This window comes from Parasteatoda tepidariorum, chromosome 1 (assembly GCF_043381705.1).
Source record: "Parasteatoda tepidariorum isolate YZ-2023 chromosome 1, CAS_Ptep_4.0, whole genome shotgun sequence".
Taxonomy (NCBI): domain Eukaryota; kingdom Metazoa; phylum Arthropoda; class Arachnida; order Araneae; family Theridiidae; genus Parasteatoda; species Parasteatoda tepidariorum.
Genome location: NC_092204.1, coordinates 88,313,611 through 88,330,168, shown reverse-complemented (window position 1 = coordinate 88,330,168; position 16,558 = coordinate 88,313,611). Strand labels below are relative to the sequence as shown.

Genomic DNA, 16,558 nt, shown 5'->3' with positions numbered 1-16,558 from the left:
ACCCACTGCTATATCAAAATATATTAACAGTTTTGCCTCTTGAATTCATATTATGTTATGTTAAAACTTAAACAGACACAGCATCATTAACAAGTTTTAAATAAAAAATTTAATAATCAAAAATAATATACAATATAATTTTTAAACAGTTATTCCTAAGGACTATACCAGTCTAAAAACAACAAAGAAAATGATAGAACTAATAAGAAGAAGAGAATCCATATTCTAAAACCAGCACTCTTTTTCATAGCCTGCAAGATTAGAAAGAATTATAATCTTTAAAATATTGTGGTATAGCAACTAATATATAAGTATTTCTGCAAATAATCACAACTACAGTGGAGCATCGTTTATACGACGATCACTTATACGACGTTTTAGTGTGGTCCCAAATCATTCCTATTCATTTTAATGTAAAAATATATCGTTATACGACGCACAGAATCGGTTATATGTCGGTTTTTAGATTTTGTTCACGTTTATTTAATTTTTTATTTTTTCTTGTGTATTTTAAAAAAGGGCGCAATTTGCCAACATGAATGATACAGAAAGGGGTGCCAACAAGAATGCTTGGATGACGACCGTAATTTTTACTACATGACTGAAAAAACTAGACAATGTTATGAAGAGGCAAAAACGAATTTTGCTATTCATCGTACTTGTGATCGTACATCGTATCACTACATACATTCAAATTGCTCTCTGCAATTTTTCTTCTTTGGTTATTTGTTTGTTTTGCTTTGTCTAATTTAGAAATTTATGTAAATCAACACGTTAAACATTAAAATTAACTGAAAACAGAGTTAGTTTCAGTTTTAGAAGTAAAAATCGATTATACGACGCAATCGTTTATACGACGTTTTTCGGTGGTCCCTTTGGCGTCGTATAAACGATGCTCCACTGAATGTTTACATATGTGTACAGGGGCAGAGATTAAGAAAATCTAGTGTCTGGTCCAAAGATCCAGAAATTAAGTCTGCACACATTTTTACTGATCTGTTAAAAGTCTTAAAAAAAATTAACGAAGTTCATTTAATTGAAAAATTACAATGAAGAATTTGCATAGTTCTCATTTATGATGAAATATCCTATTTTGTTACTAAAATAAAGATCAAAAGACGAAACCAAAGATAAAAAAACTGGATCAGCATACCATCCTTTTTCATTTGTTGCTGGTTCCAGGGACCACTGATAGATTATTTTGCAGTGATAGACTGATAGAGTTTTTGCACTGATAGATTGTTTTGAGTCAAATTTTAGAGGTTTCAGGACTAATGGACCACTGTTAGTATTGGACCATGTGTACGCATATAAAATTTCGAGGAAAAAAAATCAGAGAAATTATTTTTTTATCTCAAATTTGTTAGTTGTTGAATTAAGGAAAATTATTAATATTTTATTATTCAACATTTATTCATTTTAAAATGTTTTAGCATTGAATCTGGTGGGCAAAAAATAATTCATAAAAAGTAGGCTCAATGCAATCATTCATGTTAATTACTACTAGTTAAGATAAATTCATTTCCATATATTAAAGCAGGTTTAAGTAGGCATAAAATTTGCAACTAAAATTCATATAATATTAGATTGATATAAATTCAAAACATATTGTTGCATTTTCGTTTTGGCAATATTTCGTATGAAATTAAAAATCAAGTCTGACATTTGTCAATTCTCATCACCAAGAACTGTATGCAAATTTAAATAAGCATCATTTAGTGCCTAAAAATTAATACACAAGGCAAAGTTAAATAATAAAAATATTGATAATGAAACAAACCTCACGTAATTCTTCATTTCCCTCTTTAATATTTTCTGTTGTTCCCATAACTGTATCAGCTATTCGATTAATATCTTGGTCCTGAAATTCAAATTATTTGAGAATATAAAAATAAAAACTACTATTATAGATAAAATATTGGCACGTAAAATATCAAAAAACCCAATTTGCAATGTTTAAAAGAACAAGGTATAATCATAGAATGTTATTTTCATTAAGAAAGAAAAGGTGTTATGGGAAGTTTTGCCCAGCCTATATTTTTTATATTATTTTAGCCAGTGATCACCAAATTGTTGCTTTGTATCAATCAGAATCAGATATTGTTTCTATTTGTACCCCATTTGTTAATAAGATAAAAAAAATAATAATTCACCCAATATTAAGTCCAAGAAACAAATGAAAAAAAAATTGTCTGGAGATAGTTAAATCAATTTAGTTTTAGTTCTTATCAGTAAAGTGGACTATTTCGAATCAGATTTTCTATTTTTGATTACTAAACAAACATTGGATGTTTCCGTAAACAGTTACTTGATATATCAGTTTTAATAGATTCTTTAATCTCTGTGAGTTCTATAAAGTAACGCCAATTTAGAAATTTTATTATGTTAGAGCAAATATATATATTTATGTATATATCTTTGTAAAATGTAGGTCAAATGTCCCACGTTTCCCCTAATTAAGAAACAAACAACCTTTTGATTTTATACAAAAATGCCATTTTCAACGTAAAAAGCTTACTTGCTGCAAAACTTTTTCAGTGAGTATTTCTTGTAACCTTCCTATTTCAACAACCTTTCCTTCAATTTCTCTATAAAATAAAATCGATTATATATTTATAATTTAATAATTCTTAAATGAACAAAGAAACATATAAAGCTAAGCAATAAAACAGGCATGACTTTTTAAGTTGTTTGATTAATGTTTTTTCATAGTTTTTCTTTACATAAATGTTTATACTTAATTAGGTGATAAAATAAATACATAATAACAATGTGAATATAAATAGCATAAAAGTAATAATTTAAAAAAAAATTTAATATGCTTTTAGGGTAGTATTTTCCACCATACACTAATAAGCAAAAATTCATGACATTTCATAAATTTAATCATTGTTATTTTCTAATGGTAGTGGGCAGTAATTTTTTTTTTTTTTTTTGTATCCCCACAAAATTCTTTTATTACAGGAAAATATAAATTTTTCTGATTCAGTTTCATAAACTGAACTGTTTAAGGAGAAACAAACAAGCATGTATAAATTAACTGTTTTATATTACTTTGAAAAATTTGATTATTTTCTGATTTTTCTTTTTAACTGGAACAAAATTTTTTAAAAATAAAACTTTTTTCTTGTACAAAGAAATTAAAATATGTACTCTTAATAATATCCTAAATAGGGAAATATTTTTGCTTCTATTGTTAAGTTGCAAAGCTATAAAACTTTAAAGTTTAGATGTCAAAGCTATTTTTTCTAAGTAGCTCAGTAAAAGTTTGTAACATTAAACCACTATCATTATTATAGTTTATTGGTGTTATGAGTATTTTTTGTTGTTGTTATTTTTAATAGTTTTGCAGTAAAATGTAGTTAAATTGTCTTTTTAAAATCATTTAATTTCTTTTTCTTAAAAATTGCTTTCATGTAAGTGTAAACTATATTTACAAAAATCTATGGTCAAATATTCTCAGCCAAATGCATAAACTTTTTGCTCTCAATCCATAATTGAAAAATTCATATTAAATTCTTCTTATAATTTATAGAACATATTATCAAAGAATGTTAAACTGAAAAACTACAAATAATCCTTATTTTTATTCAACAGTGAGAATTAATTTCACTTAGCAATAACTCTTTATTTAAAAGTATCTTTAATAAGTGTCAGCTGTTTTATAGTGAAAGTTCACCAAAAATTTATTCTTATTTCGAAAATTTTGATTTCATGATTATTTTATTTATAACTATTCAGATCGTGCTATTGTGATGTGTATGAACTTTTGCAAATTACAATTTATTAAAAAAAAAAAAACAATTCATAAAAAAAAAAGAAATTCTGAAATCAAAAGTGAAGATTTTCAAATTTATGGTACTACAAGGATACTACAAATTTAAAGTGTTTAATGTGCTTTCTTTTTTACAAAAATAAAAAAATTAAATGAATTTATATTTGTATTTCTGAAAACTGGTTTTAGAGTTTGAAAAAAAAAAGCTAAAAAAAATTTCTTTCCAATTTAACTTTTTTTAAACTAACAAAATTTTTTGACCTCTTGATAAAGAATGTTTTTTAAAAAGATTTCATGATTTTTATTGGTCAGTAGTATACTATTGCAAAATTTTCAAGTTATACAGAGATGTATAAAAATATACTTTTTACGATTTCAATTTTCGTTTATTATGAAAAAAATTGCTTAAATATACTTTAAAAAAAATATCCTTAGAAGTTATAGTAAGCTTTATACTTTTAAAAATATCTTAATTATAATATACAGCTTTTTCTTCAAATTTTACAGCTATGTTGAAGTAATGACATGGTGCTACATCAAAATGTTCTATTACCAATTACTACTGTTCAAATTAAGTTAATCAATAAAAAATAAAATAAAAAATAAAATAACCAAAAATAAATATGATTTTGTCAAGATCTTCATAGATTCACAAGACTGAAATTTACAATATAGTAAGAGTTTTAATTTCATATGAAAATAAAAAATATAAATGTTAATCTTCATATTGCTTAGGAAATAAAATTATAACAAATAACCTTACTTTATACGCTAATATATTTTTTTATTATTAGGTAGTAAAGAATAGTTTGTTCTTCAATATGGATATTGAATTTTTTATAATGAAAAAAAAAAACATTAGAAACATAACAAACAATTAATATGATTTTTCGTAAAATATATCACAATTTTTTTTCTTTATACTTTCACAGTCAACTTTTTTTTAAAACTTTACCAAACAATCAGAAAACTCAAATACTCACTTAACTTCATCAACCAAAGTATTCATGTCTTGATATAACCTTTGATTCTCTTCTTCAAACTAATAAAAAAAAAACAAATATAAAAGTAAATGATGATTATTAAGTATTGTGAGGTATCAACATAGACTATGACAATGTACGTTAATAATCTAAGTTGAATAGCCGATTGAAAAACTTTAAAAAATATTAATTTAATAGAAAATGGACAAAAAGATTAAAAATAAATTAATAATTTAGAAAGCTAAAAGAATAATTCTTAAAAATTAATGAAAATAGAAGTAATCAAAACAATAATAGATGTTGTAAACATTCTAGACTAATTCATTTTTTGAAATGTTCTACAAATAACTATTTAATACTATAAATTATTTTATTAGTGATTAAATATCTAATAATTCATACATATTTGAAGTACTATTCTATTAAAGCTTAAAAAGTATTATAATGAAAGAATGAAATTATAATTGGTTTTAAGGTTATGATGCTTTATAAAGATGCAAAATTTAAAGTTACGCTAAAATGAACATTATGAGCACATTTTAGAGAACAATGCAGTTTTAGAATAAGAGGGCATTTGTTTTTTTTTTTTTTACTTATGCTACAAAGGGAGGCAAAACAACAACATAAGTAAGCAAATTTCACATTTTGATGTTAAATAAAGGCAATTCATTACATTTTTATATTGGAGTCTTTTAAAGCTTTGCATTACTTTTCTATTAAAGGAACTTTTTCAACAATTTCTGAAACAATATTTTATCTTAATTTGATTCAGTAGAATCTTGAGAATTCTAGTCACTTTCATTTGAATAGCTTTGTAAGTGGTCTAAATTTCCAATTTTGTTTAAAATTATTTTTTTTCAAGAATTTTAATTCTTTATATCTGCTATGAAGACTAAATACAATAATTTGTTATTCATTTTCTATATATAATTAGTGCAAAACACAGGTATGTATTCTTTCCTTAAAATACAAAAAAATCTTATTTTCATATTTTATACTATAAAAAGTCTTCGTCTAAATTATAGTTTACACTTTGATTCTCAGAATATCTATTTTCATACATATACTAAAATAATTATTTCTACTTGTGTTACTAGTGCTTATTTCTACTGAAGACTAAATGAGTTTATAATATTACTCATTTTATATATATACACACATATATATATGATAAAGGTATTATCTGCAATGGTTTTTTTATTAACTGAGAAGTTTTAAATTTTTTTGTAAGGAATTTTAAAGCAGTTCCAGGTCCTGGAACAATAGTCTCTCGTCCTGGTTACAGCCTTGCTTACAATATACAGACTCAATGTTATGAAAACTAAATGCAATGAACTCCTCTCTACCCTTACAATATCTGTTATGAGGACTCATTTCTATAAGATTCAGGCATTTTCTTTCATATTCAATTAATACTGTAACCAATTTCCTAGGTTGTTTCAATAAAGGAATGAGCCTTTATAAACAACACTTAAAAATAGGAAACAAGAATTACATGTTCTAATTAGCTAGACCTTTATTAAATGGTTATAATATTATTTAAACTTAATAAGTATAATTAATATAAATAACTATCAATAAAATATCAATTTTTGTAGTTGACTCATGCAAGAAGACATTTAAAATAATGAACTAAAACTATCTAATAAGTTTGATAATCCAAACTAATTTTCACAAATCATAATGACATTGAAAAACTAAGTTAAGCTCTTTTTTTTCTCCAGCAATACCAACCTTAATGTAAAAGAGAAAAGATTTAAGAATAGAATCACAAAAATACTAAAGCTTAAAGTCAAAATTTTAGTACTAAATATTTAAAATTGTTTTCTACTTTATAAAATCCAACATTACTTTACAAAATCCAAAATCCAACACTTTAGCTGCTTAATAGCCTGTTACCTTTTTGGGAAAAAAGTCTTAGTCCATTTATGATATACTAAATAGTTTTAGACAGTATAACCATACTATGCTTATTGACTTGTTTTTTTCTCTCCCTAGATAGGTGATAGACAATTTAAAGGACATAAGTACATAAACGTTTTTTCAATTATAAATCTGGTCTCTTTTGGCCGACCCCCATGAAATATTTATAATAAAAATAAGAAACAACCCAGAAATTATTTTTCTTTTCTATAATTGAACCTATGAAACTGGTGCAACTATTCTGATCAAGTTTGAATCAGGTACTAAAAGGTTTGAGATTTAATTTAAAGATGCATAAAAACTAAGAACTGAAGAACTTTTAATCTAAGAACTGCTAAATTAAGGCTTAATTTAGAAGTTCTTAAGTTTTAAATTAAGGCTAGGCTAAAGATCTTCTAAATTAAGAAAATTATGAAGAATGAAATAGTGGAAATGTAAACAATGAATTTGATACCATTTGCAATTCTTCAGGAGAAAATTCGACTTCAGGAGTTTCAGGAGATGAATATTCATCATTCAAAATAGAATCTTTAGAAGAGGATTGAGATGATTTAGTTTCTTCAATTAGGACATCAGAACTTGTTGAGGGGAAACTTTCTTCATCTTCAGCTTTTCTTTTCTTAAAATCACTTTCTAATCGTAACCTGATAATATAATAATAATAAAAAAAAGAAATAACTAAAGGAATATATAGTAAAATAAGTTTTATTTTTCAACTTTCAACCAAACTATAGATTTTTTAAAAATCTTTTTTATAATTTTTCCAACTTAATCAAATTATTTACAGCAAAATCTTATTTTTTCCAATATTGTTTTTATTTTTAAAGAAAACCTTAGTCACAATATTTTCTCTTTGTCACTTTTTACTACACATTTGCATCATCATATGCCACTCCATATTACATAAATATATACTAACAATTAAAATTATGATGATTCATAATTTGAATTTTATTTTTAAACTTTAATTATGTATCTTAATGACATTTGTGAGCATAACAAAACAACAAAAATAATGATTACAAGTGTATTATTTCAATGAAGAAGATGATAAAAATAAATAATCTAAAAATATTTTATCTATTGATTTTAAATGTTTTTACTTTGAGTAAAATGTACTATATCACACTTCTTGCTGGTCTTTTCCTTCTTACAAATTGTTTAAATTTTATGAACTTTGTCCATCCCCTCGAATGTGAGGCTAGCCTCTTAGAAAAAACAGGGTGCATAGCCAAATTATTTAACAAAAAATAAACACCTTTTAAGCACTTTTAAAGCACTCAAAAAATATTTTTAAGCACTTTAAAAAAATATCATTAATTAGGCAAGGTTGGAAAGTTTTTGACAATTAACGGTTTCATGTCGTTTTAACCATCATGTCTCAAGAAAAAAAAAACATTTTGGCATTGTTTTTAACAATTGTCAAAATTCATGAAATATTGAATCATGTTAAAACGAATAGCGTTTTCATAAGCTACGGATTGACAATAAGTCAGAATAGATTGGGATTGAATTAATTGTAAAAACGTTGAATGAGAACTGTGTTTTTTTGCATAATTCAGGGATGAGAGTAGTCAGAAAGTAAAAAAGAGGAAATCCAAGAATCTATATATATATATATATATAAAAATCGCACTTTTTTTGTCAAATTTTTGTTTAAATTTGTAATTTATGTGATTATAAATCCCGATATGAGGCTTTTAAATCACGTGAATATGAAACTCTACATCGAATTTAAAAAATGCGAAAATAAAAATCATGATGCGTAATTTTTAGATCAAGATGCATAATTTTAAAATCGCGCGATATTACAACCGCAAAAACGAATCACGACATTGGATTTTAAGCTCGAGTAGCTACATAGGGTTTTAAAAGCTCGTAAATACAAATCGCGATATTGGTTTTTTAATCTCGTAAATAAGAATTGCAATGTACAATATTTAAATGACCTGAATAAGAATCGCAACGTTCAACTTTTAAATCAGGTAAATACGAAAATCGATGTTTGATAATAAAATCGCGTGAATAAAAATCGAGATATTTGCAGAGTCTGGACTTCTGATTTCTAAAAGGCTTGTTTGAATTGTTTTTTGTTTACACAATAAATAAAAATTTCCAAGATTAATTGAATGAGCAAATAAATATTTTCACCACAAATCTGCCTCTATTTTTTTCGCTTTCTCTCCAGAATACAAGAAGCAGCGACGTCTAAATTACGAAAATACGAGCTATCCCGCTGATGGATAAAAAATACGGAAAATCTTATTTTCTGTGCATGAAATCGGAGAAAATAGCTTATATAAGTAAACATGCGGAAGGATTAGCAGCTAGGACGTAGTTTGAATTTTCTGTTTTTCTTTGAAAATCGTAAATAAATATAATAATTTGACTTCAACGACTGAATTTTTTTTTAAAAAAAAAACGGGATATTTATAAATGAATAAAAAAAAAACTTTTAGAGAATCTGAGTTTTTGATAAAAAGGCTGAAATTCGAGAGACAAAAGCGAAAAAAATCTCATCCCTGTATAAAGGTCAACCAGTTTTATCCCAAGGAAATGATTTTTAGAGAAACTTCAGGGGAGGAATGAGGACTTCAATAATTTCGCTCAGCGGAAAATTAAATTCCTCATGAAATATTTTAACTTGTGCAAAAAAAAATTTCAGCTGAAATTAGCGGAAAAAAATGGAAAAATCTGAGAAAAAGCGGAAATTCGCGAAGAATCTCATCCCTGATAATTCAGATCGAAAATCAATATAGGAAAGGAAAAATCCCATTTTGAAAAAGGGAAAATCAAGCACCTTTTAAAAACACCCATTGAAAAAAGCACCTTTAAGGGCTTTTAAAAATAGAAAATAAGCACCTTTAAGCACTTTTTAAATTCAAAGGAGCAATGTTAAAAAATGACTAATATGTGTATCTGAGAAATATTCAATTTAATGAAGTATTTCCATGAACTATCTTACAAACTTTGATGCTGAAATAAAATTTATAAAATTAATATTGTTAGCACATAAATAGCAGAAATAAAGAAAAAACTTATATTTACATTTTTTGCCTGTCAATAGCTTGTTTGACTCTAATTGCTTTCTGCCCACTATAGATTTTGCATACAGCTGAAATGTAAATTTCAATTAGAAATCCTATCATAGACATTGGACATAGACAATCACAATTTTACAAAAATAATTTTTTGTGGATGCATATAATCTAAAATCCTAACATATATTAAAAATGTTAACATAGAACAAAACTAATTAAATGCTTAAATTATCAAGTTTAACTCTCTACAATTTAGAAACAAAATTTAAAATGCTATCATAATTTTGTGATATGAACAATAATGTTTCTTCAAAGATATAATAGTCTGGTAGTTCTTCAACAAATTAAACAGAAATCCTAACATTGCAAGCAAACAAACACGATATTTTTTTTACATAAAGCCAAATTGTCTTTATAGTTGTATTTGAATCTATACATATCCACACATCTATATAGAAAAGTAATAAACATACCTTTTAGGTATTGATCAATTAAAAAAATAACAGCATCTTGGTGATCTTTTAGTTGTTGAGAATATGTCTTTTTGACTGAAAAAAATTATTAAAGCATATAACACATAAAAAAATAATAATAAATTTTAAAACAATAGAAATTTTGTTGAAATTTGAGAAAAAAATTCAATTATTGCTACAGATTTTTAAAAATCGCTTTGTTTTTAAAAATATTATGTTATACAACTAGATTAATCATTTTTCATTCACTTAATTGGTAACAATTATACTGCAGATTTACTTGGTTTTGTCAAGTGCTTCTTTTTTAACAGTCATAACTATTGATTTTTATAAGATCTTTAAAATATATTTTTTTTTATGTAATATTATTATATTAGGACAAGTAGAGTTTTTCAAAATATCAATTTTTACATACCTTCAGTCCTTAGAGTTTTAATAACTTCTAGGCACATCTGCATAAAGGTTTGCGCCTCACTATCAATTTTATCACGCTCACTGTCTGTCATATTTGGTACGCCATTCAAAATATGGCTGAAACAAAAACGAACAATAGAAAAAGTTGTTATTTACATACAAAAGGGAGGCAGAAAAAAAATTTCCTATCTAGTTTTCCCCAAACAATTAAACATCGATAAGGGTAAATAAGGTAACAGTCGAACGCGAATAACATCTATACACTATTTGTTATCGTTCGACCATAATCAAGCAATTGGCACTATCGCAGTGCCTGTGGAAAGTGGAGGCAAGCCTCTTCGTCTGGTCCCACAGTTTCATTGGTGGACCTTTTGGAGGATGGAGTTATCAATGATACGTGGGCCGGGATAGCCTGGTTGGTAGGGCACCGGACCCATGTCCAAGAGGTTGGGGGTTCAATCCCCGCTTGCCGAAGACTCCCCGTGCAGTAAATGGTGACTGACACACGCTAAATCTGCCGAATCACTAAGTCTTCCCATAACAAATCATTCTGGAGGTACTGATCCTGGAGTTTCCTTGTCTTCTGGATTGGTTCAAAATTACAAGACTATGGAGTTGAACATTAGTAGTCGTAAACCCAAAATTGGGTCGGCTGTTCAAAAAAATGGTTAAAAAATGGAAAAAAAAATATCTGAAACGTAGTATTGTTACACCTTGTTAAAAATGGAAGGAAACCGTTTAGAAAAAAAGGCTCTGTTTTTTCGCACCTGGCATTTTGTGTGGTATAACAATACGAGGTCACACTCAGTGATAGCAATGAAAATCTAGGTTGGGAGTGAACTTGAAGAGGAATTTCGACTGATGGTGCTCTTGGGACAATGAAGTCGCACGAATATTTTTTCCATACGCAGTCCTGATTTTTTTCCAGGTAGTCTTTTTAAAGTTTATAAAGTGGTACGACAAATCTTTAAATTAACTCGGTAATTATGTTGAAATTATGTCACCTTATTGTTGTTGTTGACGTATGCCTGTTTAGGCAGAGGGGGTGCGATTGCTCTTGTTTTCCAGTGGCGTCATCTATGGTCAAGAATTCGACTTCTGCTACACCATACGTCACACCCGTTTATAGGGCAGACCCATTTATACATCCACAGATCATAATTTTGACCTGTATCAGAGAACGATCGATCTCCAATCCAGTTCCCCCAGAGGTATTGATTTGTTACGGGAACATGGAGGACTTTAGCGACTCGACAGATTTAACATGCATCAGTCACTTTACTACACGGGGAGTCTTCGGCCGACAGGGATCGAACCCACGTACTTTTGAACTTGAGCCCAGCGCCCTACCAACCAGGCTATCCTGGCCGCATGACACCTTATAGAATAACTGTAATGACTCTCACTCATAATTTTTGTCACGATGATTATTACAATTTTTCAATGAATAAAAAAATTACATTTAGCTCTCGCACACACAAAAGGAATAGTCAATATAAATATTCAATTAATTATTAAAAGCAATGAAAAATTATTTTTATTGCTAACATGAACACTTGCAAAAGATGCTTGATATTTTTGATTATAGTTATTAATTATTATCATATATCATTAATAATCCAGAAATCTTATAAAAGCAAGCAGTAAAAAAGAAAAAAATACTTACTTTATGGTAATATAGTCCTTCCTATGTTCTAATAAAAATTCTTTCATTTTAGTGATAGTTCCTACCTGTAAGAATAATAAATAAAAAAATATTTGTAAATAATAAAGGGAGATTTTAAAAATATAGCATAGAAGGTAAAAAAAAAATTAATTAAAATGAGATCACTATAATAGAAAATAATCACATACTTTATGTAATGGAAAACCTCATAGAATCGTGGCAGAAAATTTCCACTAAGTTATTAAAAAAATTGGAGTTCTAACAATAGTCAATATGTTAGCGTCATGGCCTATAGGTTTGTACCTAAAATTTGAGGTTATTAAATATTTATATTTTTTTAAATCCGAGGTATAATTACAAACTTTTTGGAAAAAAAATGATTGTCATAGTTAAAAAAAGTTTTACTACAAACAGGGAAGTCAGCGTTTCAACAGGGAAGTCAGCGTTTTGTGTTCAGTGGTGTTTGAATAAATTTTTACATGGCTTTTCGCCACGATTTTATGTATTTATAATGAACAATAAATTCATGCAGCTATGATAGGGTACAAATCAGGGAAATATAATTAACAAAATGCATTTTTGAAGAAGCTATGGTTAAAATACATTTTGATACAGTAGTACCCAAAAAATTATGTATTTACCGTAAGTGGTACACCAAGAACTCACTGATAATACATAAATGGGAACTAATTAAAAAAAAATTAGGTGAAAAAAACAAATATTTGAATCAGAATTTTGAAATAAAGAAGGTTGATTTCGAGAAAAAGAAATAAAATATAATCTAAACGGATAATAATAGTTATTCAATTAAGGAGTACACAAACTATTAAAAAAGAATATTAGATTGACAATAAATTAACCATCACTGGAGTAAAGAACAGTTGAACGCTTTTTTACGGATCTCTGAAACGAATAACTAAATAAGAATAAACATGCACTTTATACTTGAATATATATTTCCATTAATTCTGAAATAGTATTATATCTATCTAACATAATATAAAGTATTTTTTTTTTTATCAAAAACTATCTCTCTCTTTAAATAAATTTTTATTTTGCTTTGTAAAAATTTTACTTTTATTTTGTTAATTTAGCTTAATACATACCACTTCTTTTCCTTTGATAGTAAAATCAGATTTAGTTTTACTATTCTTTAATATACTATTCTTGTCTTTTTCATTTATTCCTAAAGCTTTATTTCTAGTTCTCAGTGTTTTAACACAAGCTTTGAAAAGAGACGTAATATCCATGTTATAACACAAAATTTATCACAGTTACACGGGTAAATAAAAATAATTTCTTTAATAATTTTTTGGTTTAAAAAAGACGAATTAAAAACATTAAAATTATTTTAATGTTTTCACTTTTGAATTTGCAGCTGTCTGCTTGACGCAACGCAAACATCAACAAACTTTTTTGTGTAGCCACACAGGAAGTTGGCTGAGAAATATTTTAATTAAATAAATTTTAACTAACAATTATTTCCGAAACTATAATTTCTGTTCATAAAATATTATCATAATTGGTTTACTGTTTTTAAAAGTACTTTATGTGCTAATATTACAATTTTCAGTATTTTCTTATTAATTTCTTTTGAGTGATTTGTGATGGCAACAATGCTAATAGTAATAGTCGCCTGCGCTAATCGGATTCCTGATGTCTGAAATTACATTAAAATGTGCAAAGTTGATGAAACTTTCTCTCACACCTCTCTATGGCTATGTTGAAAAAAATATCTGTTATTTTTAATCAAGTCTTTTGATCTTAGTACTTAATATGATGTGACATTTTCCCTTAAAATTGGTTTCTACAAGGCAATATTTGTTTTTCGCCCCGAGGTCGTAAACTTCAAAGTGACACGATAGTTGTGTATATGACGTCGGGACAACATTCCATCTGATCTTTGGTGTCAGATGGGAGAATGATGTATGCTTTTTCTTTTAATTAAAGATTTCAAATTATCTTAATGATAATCATTGTATACCGATGAATCCTACTTCTTGAAATACCGTACACAATTTTTTAAGGAAACTCCTTACTGTATACCTTTCTTGTTTTTTTCCCGTTTTGAGACTCAGAACATAGAACAAGTTTTATAAAAACAACTGGAAATAACATATATTGTATGAATTATGTACTATGAAATTGCCTTTTCCGCCTCTGAGTTGAGTTCCTTTTCAAGGTTACGCCACGAGCAATGATGGTAGTAAATTTTGGAGTTAATGTGAAGATTCGTACAACGATTCGTTTTATAAGTCGTAGATGATATGGCTTTTTGATATTTCTGAATAAAAGTGTATGATATTGTGGATTTTTTTATTACTTACGTTTTTACTGGATTAGTTTAAAAGCCCAGGGTCAAACTTTTCCTAATGCCAGTTGGAAATGTCCTTCTTTAGTAATTTTAAGAAAATTTTTCACATTGCTGGAAATATTTCTTCTGAAGCTAAAAGAAGAAGAGTGTGCAATAACATTAAATTCAATGATGATCCAGAGCTGTATTGGGAAATTATTGGCGAGCTGGGTGATGGAGCATTTGGTAAAGTTTACAAGGTAATGTAATATTTTGTATAAAATACTTTGTACTATTTAATTGAATCTCTAGTATGTTTTTAACAGTATCTGTGGTTTTATTAATTTCACATTATGTTAACTGAACCTCCCATGATGTATTAAGCAATCTGTTTTGATGTTCATAGAATCTTATGGTATTCAATCAAAATTCATTGTTGAAAACATTCTGTTCTCTCTGCAGAATTTGTGCTAGTAAAATTTTGTGTTTGAGGATTTTGTCTAGACTTGATCACATATAAACTGTAATGCATTTCAAAGATCAATATTTGTTTACCGTGTATTCTTAGTTATATTTGGGATGCACAAGTCTTAAATTTATTTTATCTCGTTAACTTTTTACCCTAAACTCAGTTCGAAACACAATTTTTTTCTTCCTGAATTGAAAACTGTTTTGTTTGCTTGCATTTCAATAACGAATTGTTTGAGGGAAAGAATTATTATTAAATAAAAATTTGTGGCTCTTATAACACATTTAAAGTAAACAAATTTTAGAACTAGTCATTGTATACTTAAATTTTTTAATTTGTGTGTAATTTGGTGATCTATGCAATTTTTTTTTGTTTACTTTTATGTAGTTTGGTTTCTGTAATTGACTTAATTAGATGTAAAACAACAATTTAACAGTAAATTATACAACCAAATGTTAACTATATAACCACAAATCTTCTTAAATTCAAATGGGTTTGTTTACTTCGATTGCTTTCAGACTAACATACTTGTAGCAAAATATGTATACATGAACAAAAAAATATTGTGATTTTAATTGTATATTTTAATACTTTAATAAAATAAAAAAATGAATTCCCATACAGTTCCTTCTGAATAAACAAAAATTCTTGGATATAATTTTATTTTATTTTGAATTTTTTGTTTTAAGCAGAATAGTATTTTTTGTCAAGCAGTATATTTTTCCTTTGAAGTAATGTAAAAATATGTACCAAATGAGTTGTTGTTAAATCTGTTATACTGCAAAATCATAGTGCTGAAAAATACTATTAGTAAAATCAAGATTTTATCAGCATTTTTTTAAAGCAGTACATCGATACATTTTATTTTGAGATGTAGAAAATTCAACATAATCATTGCTGTGTAACTTATTGCAATAAAATGATTACTGTATTGTAAATATTAAATATTTATACTCTTGTGAAAGTTTTAATTATGCAAATGCTCAATTCCTAGTATATTGGTAGAAATAATATTGTATTTAAAATATACAGATTTTAAACATACTGTGGAAATTGCTGAGCTGGTAGTAAAATATTTGTAATAATTGGCGCAAAAACAAACAAACAAAGCAATTAGAAAATGATGTTGATTTAAGGCAGCTTAGATTCAATTTGAGCGTGTCAAAAAGGGATCAGTCAAATTTGAAATTCATGTATTGTAATAACTTATTAAAAATATAATTATTTGAAAAATTATGTAAAAAAGATTGTTGAAATGAAAAATAACTGTTAAGAAAATAGTAGTAAAATGATGTACTGGATGAATAATAGAATAGTCAAAATAAAGCGTTTCAATAGGCTATAACTGAAATTCAAAATTTGTGTCTTAAAATATATTAAAAATTCTGAATTTATTGAAACTAAACTCAGTGGCGTGACCGTCCATAGAGGGCCAAGGCCTACCGTGCCCACCTCAGTTTCCTTTACCTTTGGGCTCTGGGATGCAAGAGCTGATGTTCCGTTTTGTTGGTCAGCCCAACA

The 16,558-nt window shown here is 27.0% G+C and overlaps 2 protein-coding genes across 2 annotated transcripts in view; one reads left to right on the top strand and one right to left on the bottom strand.

Annotated features, from left to right (window-relative positions):
• Positions 1-86: 86 nt before the first annotated feature.
• LOC107444944 (syntaxin 18) lies at positions 87-13,697 on the bottom strand. Its single transcript, XM_016059223.3, has 10 exons — positions 13,382-13,697; positions 12,276-12,340; positions 10,611-10,726; positions 10,196-10,270; positions 9,730-9,796; positions 7,136-7,325; positions 4,759-4,817; positions 2,519-2,588; positions 1,781-1,861; positions 87-251 (listed from the first exon to the last, which is right to left on the bottom strand). The coding sequence occupies exons 1-10, from the start codon at positions 13,523-13,525 to the stop codon at positions 156-158; spliced, it is 963 nt and encodes a 320-aa protein (XP_015914709.1). The 5' UTR covers positions 13,526-13,697; the 3' UTR covers positions 87-155.
• A 184-nt stretch (positions 13,698-13,881) lies between these two features.
• LOC107444946 (Sterile20-like kinase) overlaps positions 13,882-16,558 on the top strand; it is a 42,017-nt gene continuing 39,340 nt past the window's right edge. The window contains exon 1 of the mRNA XM_016059225.3: positions 13,882-14,828. Within this exon, the coding sequence (XP_015914711.1) occupies positions 14,661-14,828 (168 nt within the window). The 5' untranslated portion in view covers positions 13,882-14,660. The remainder of the gene's footprint in view (positions 14,829-16,558) is intronic.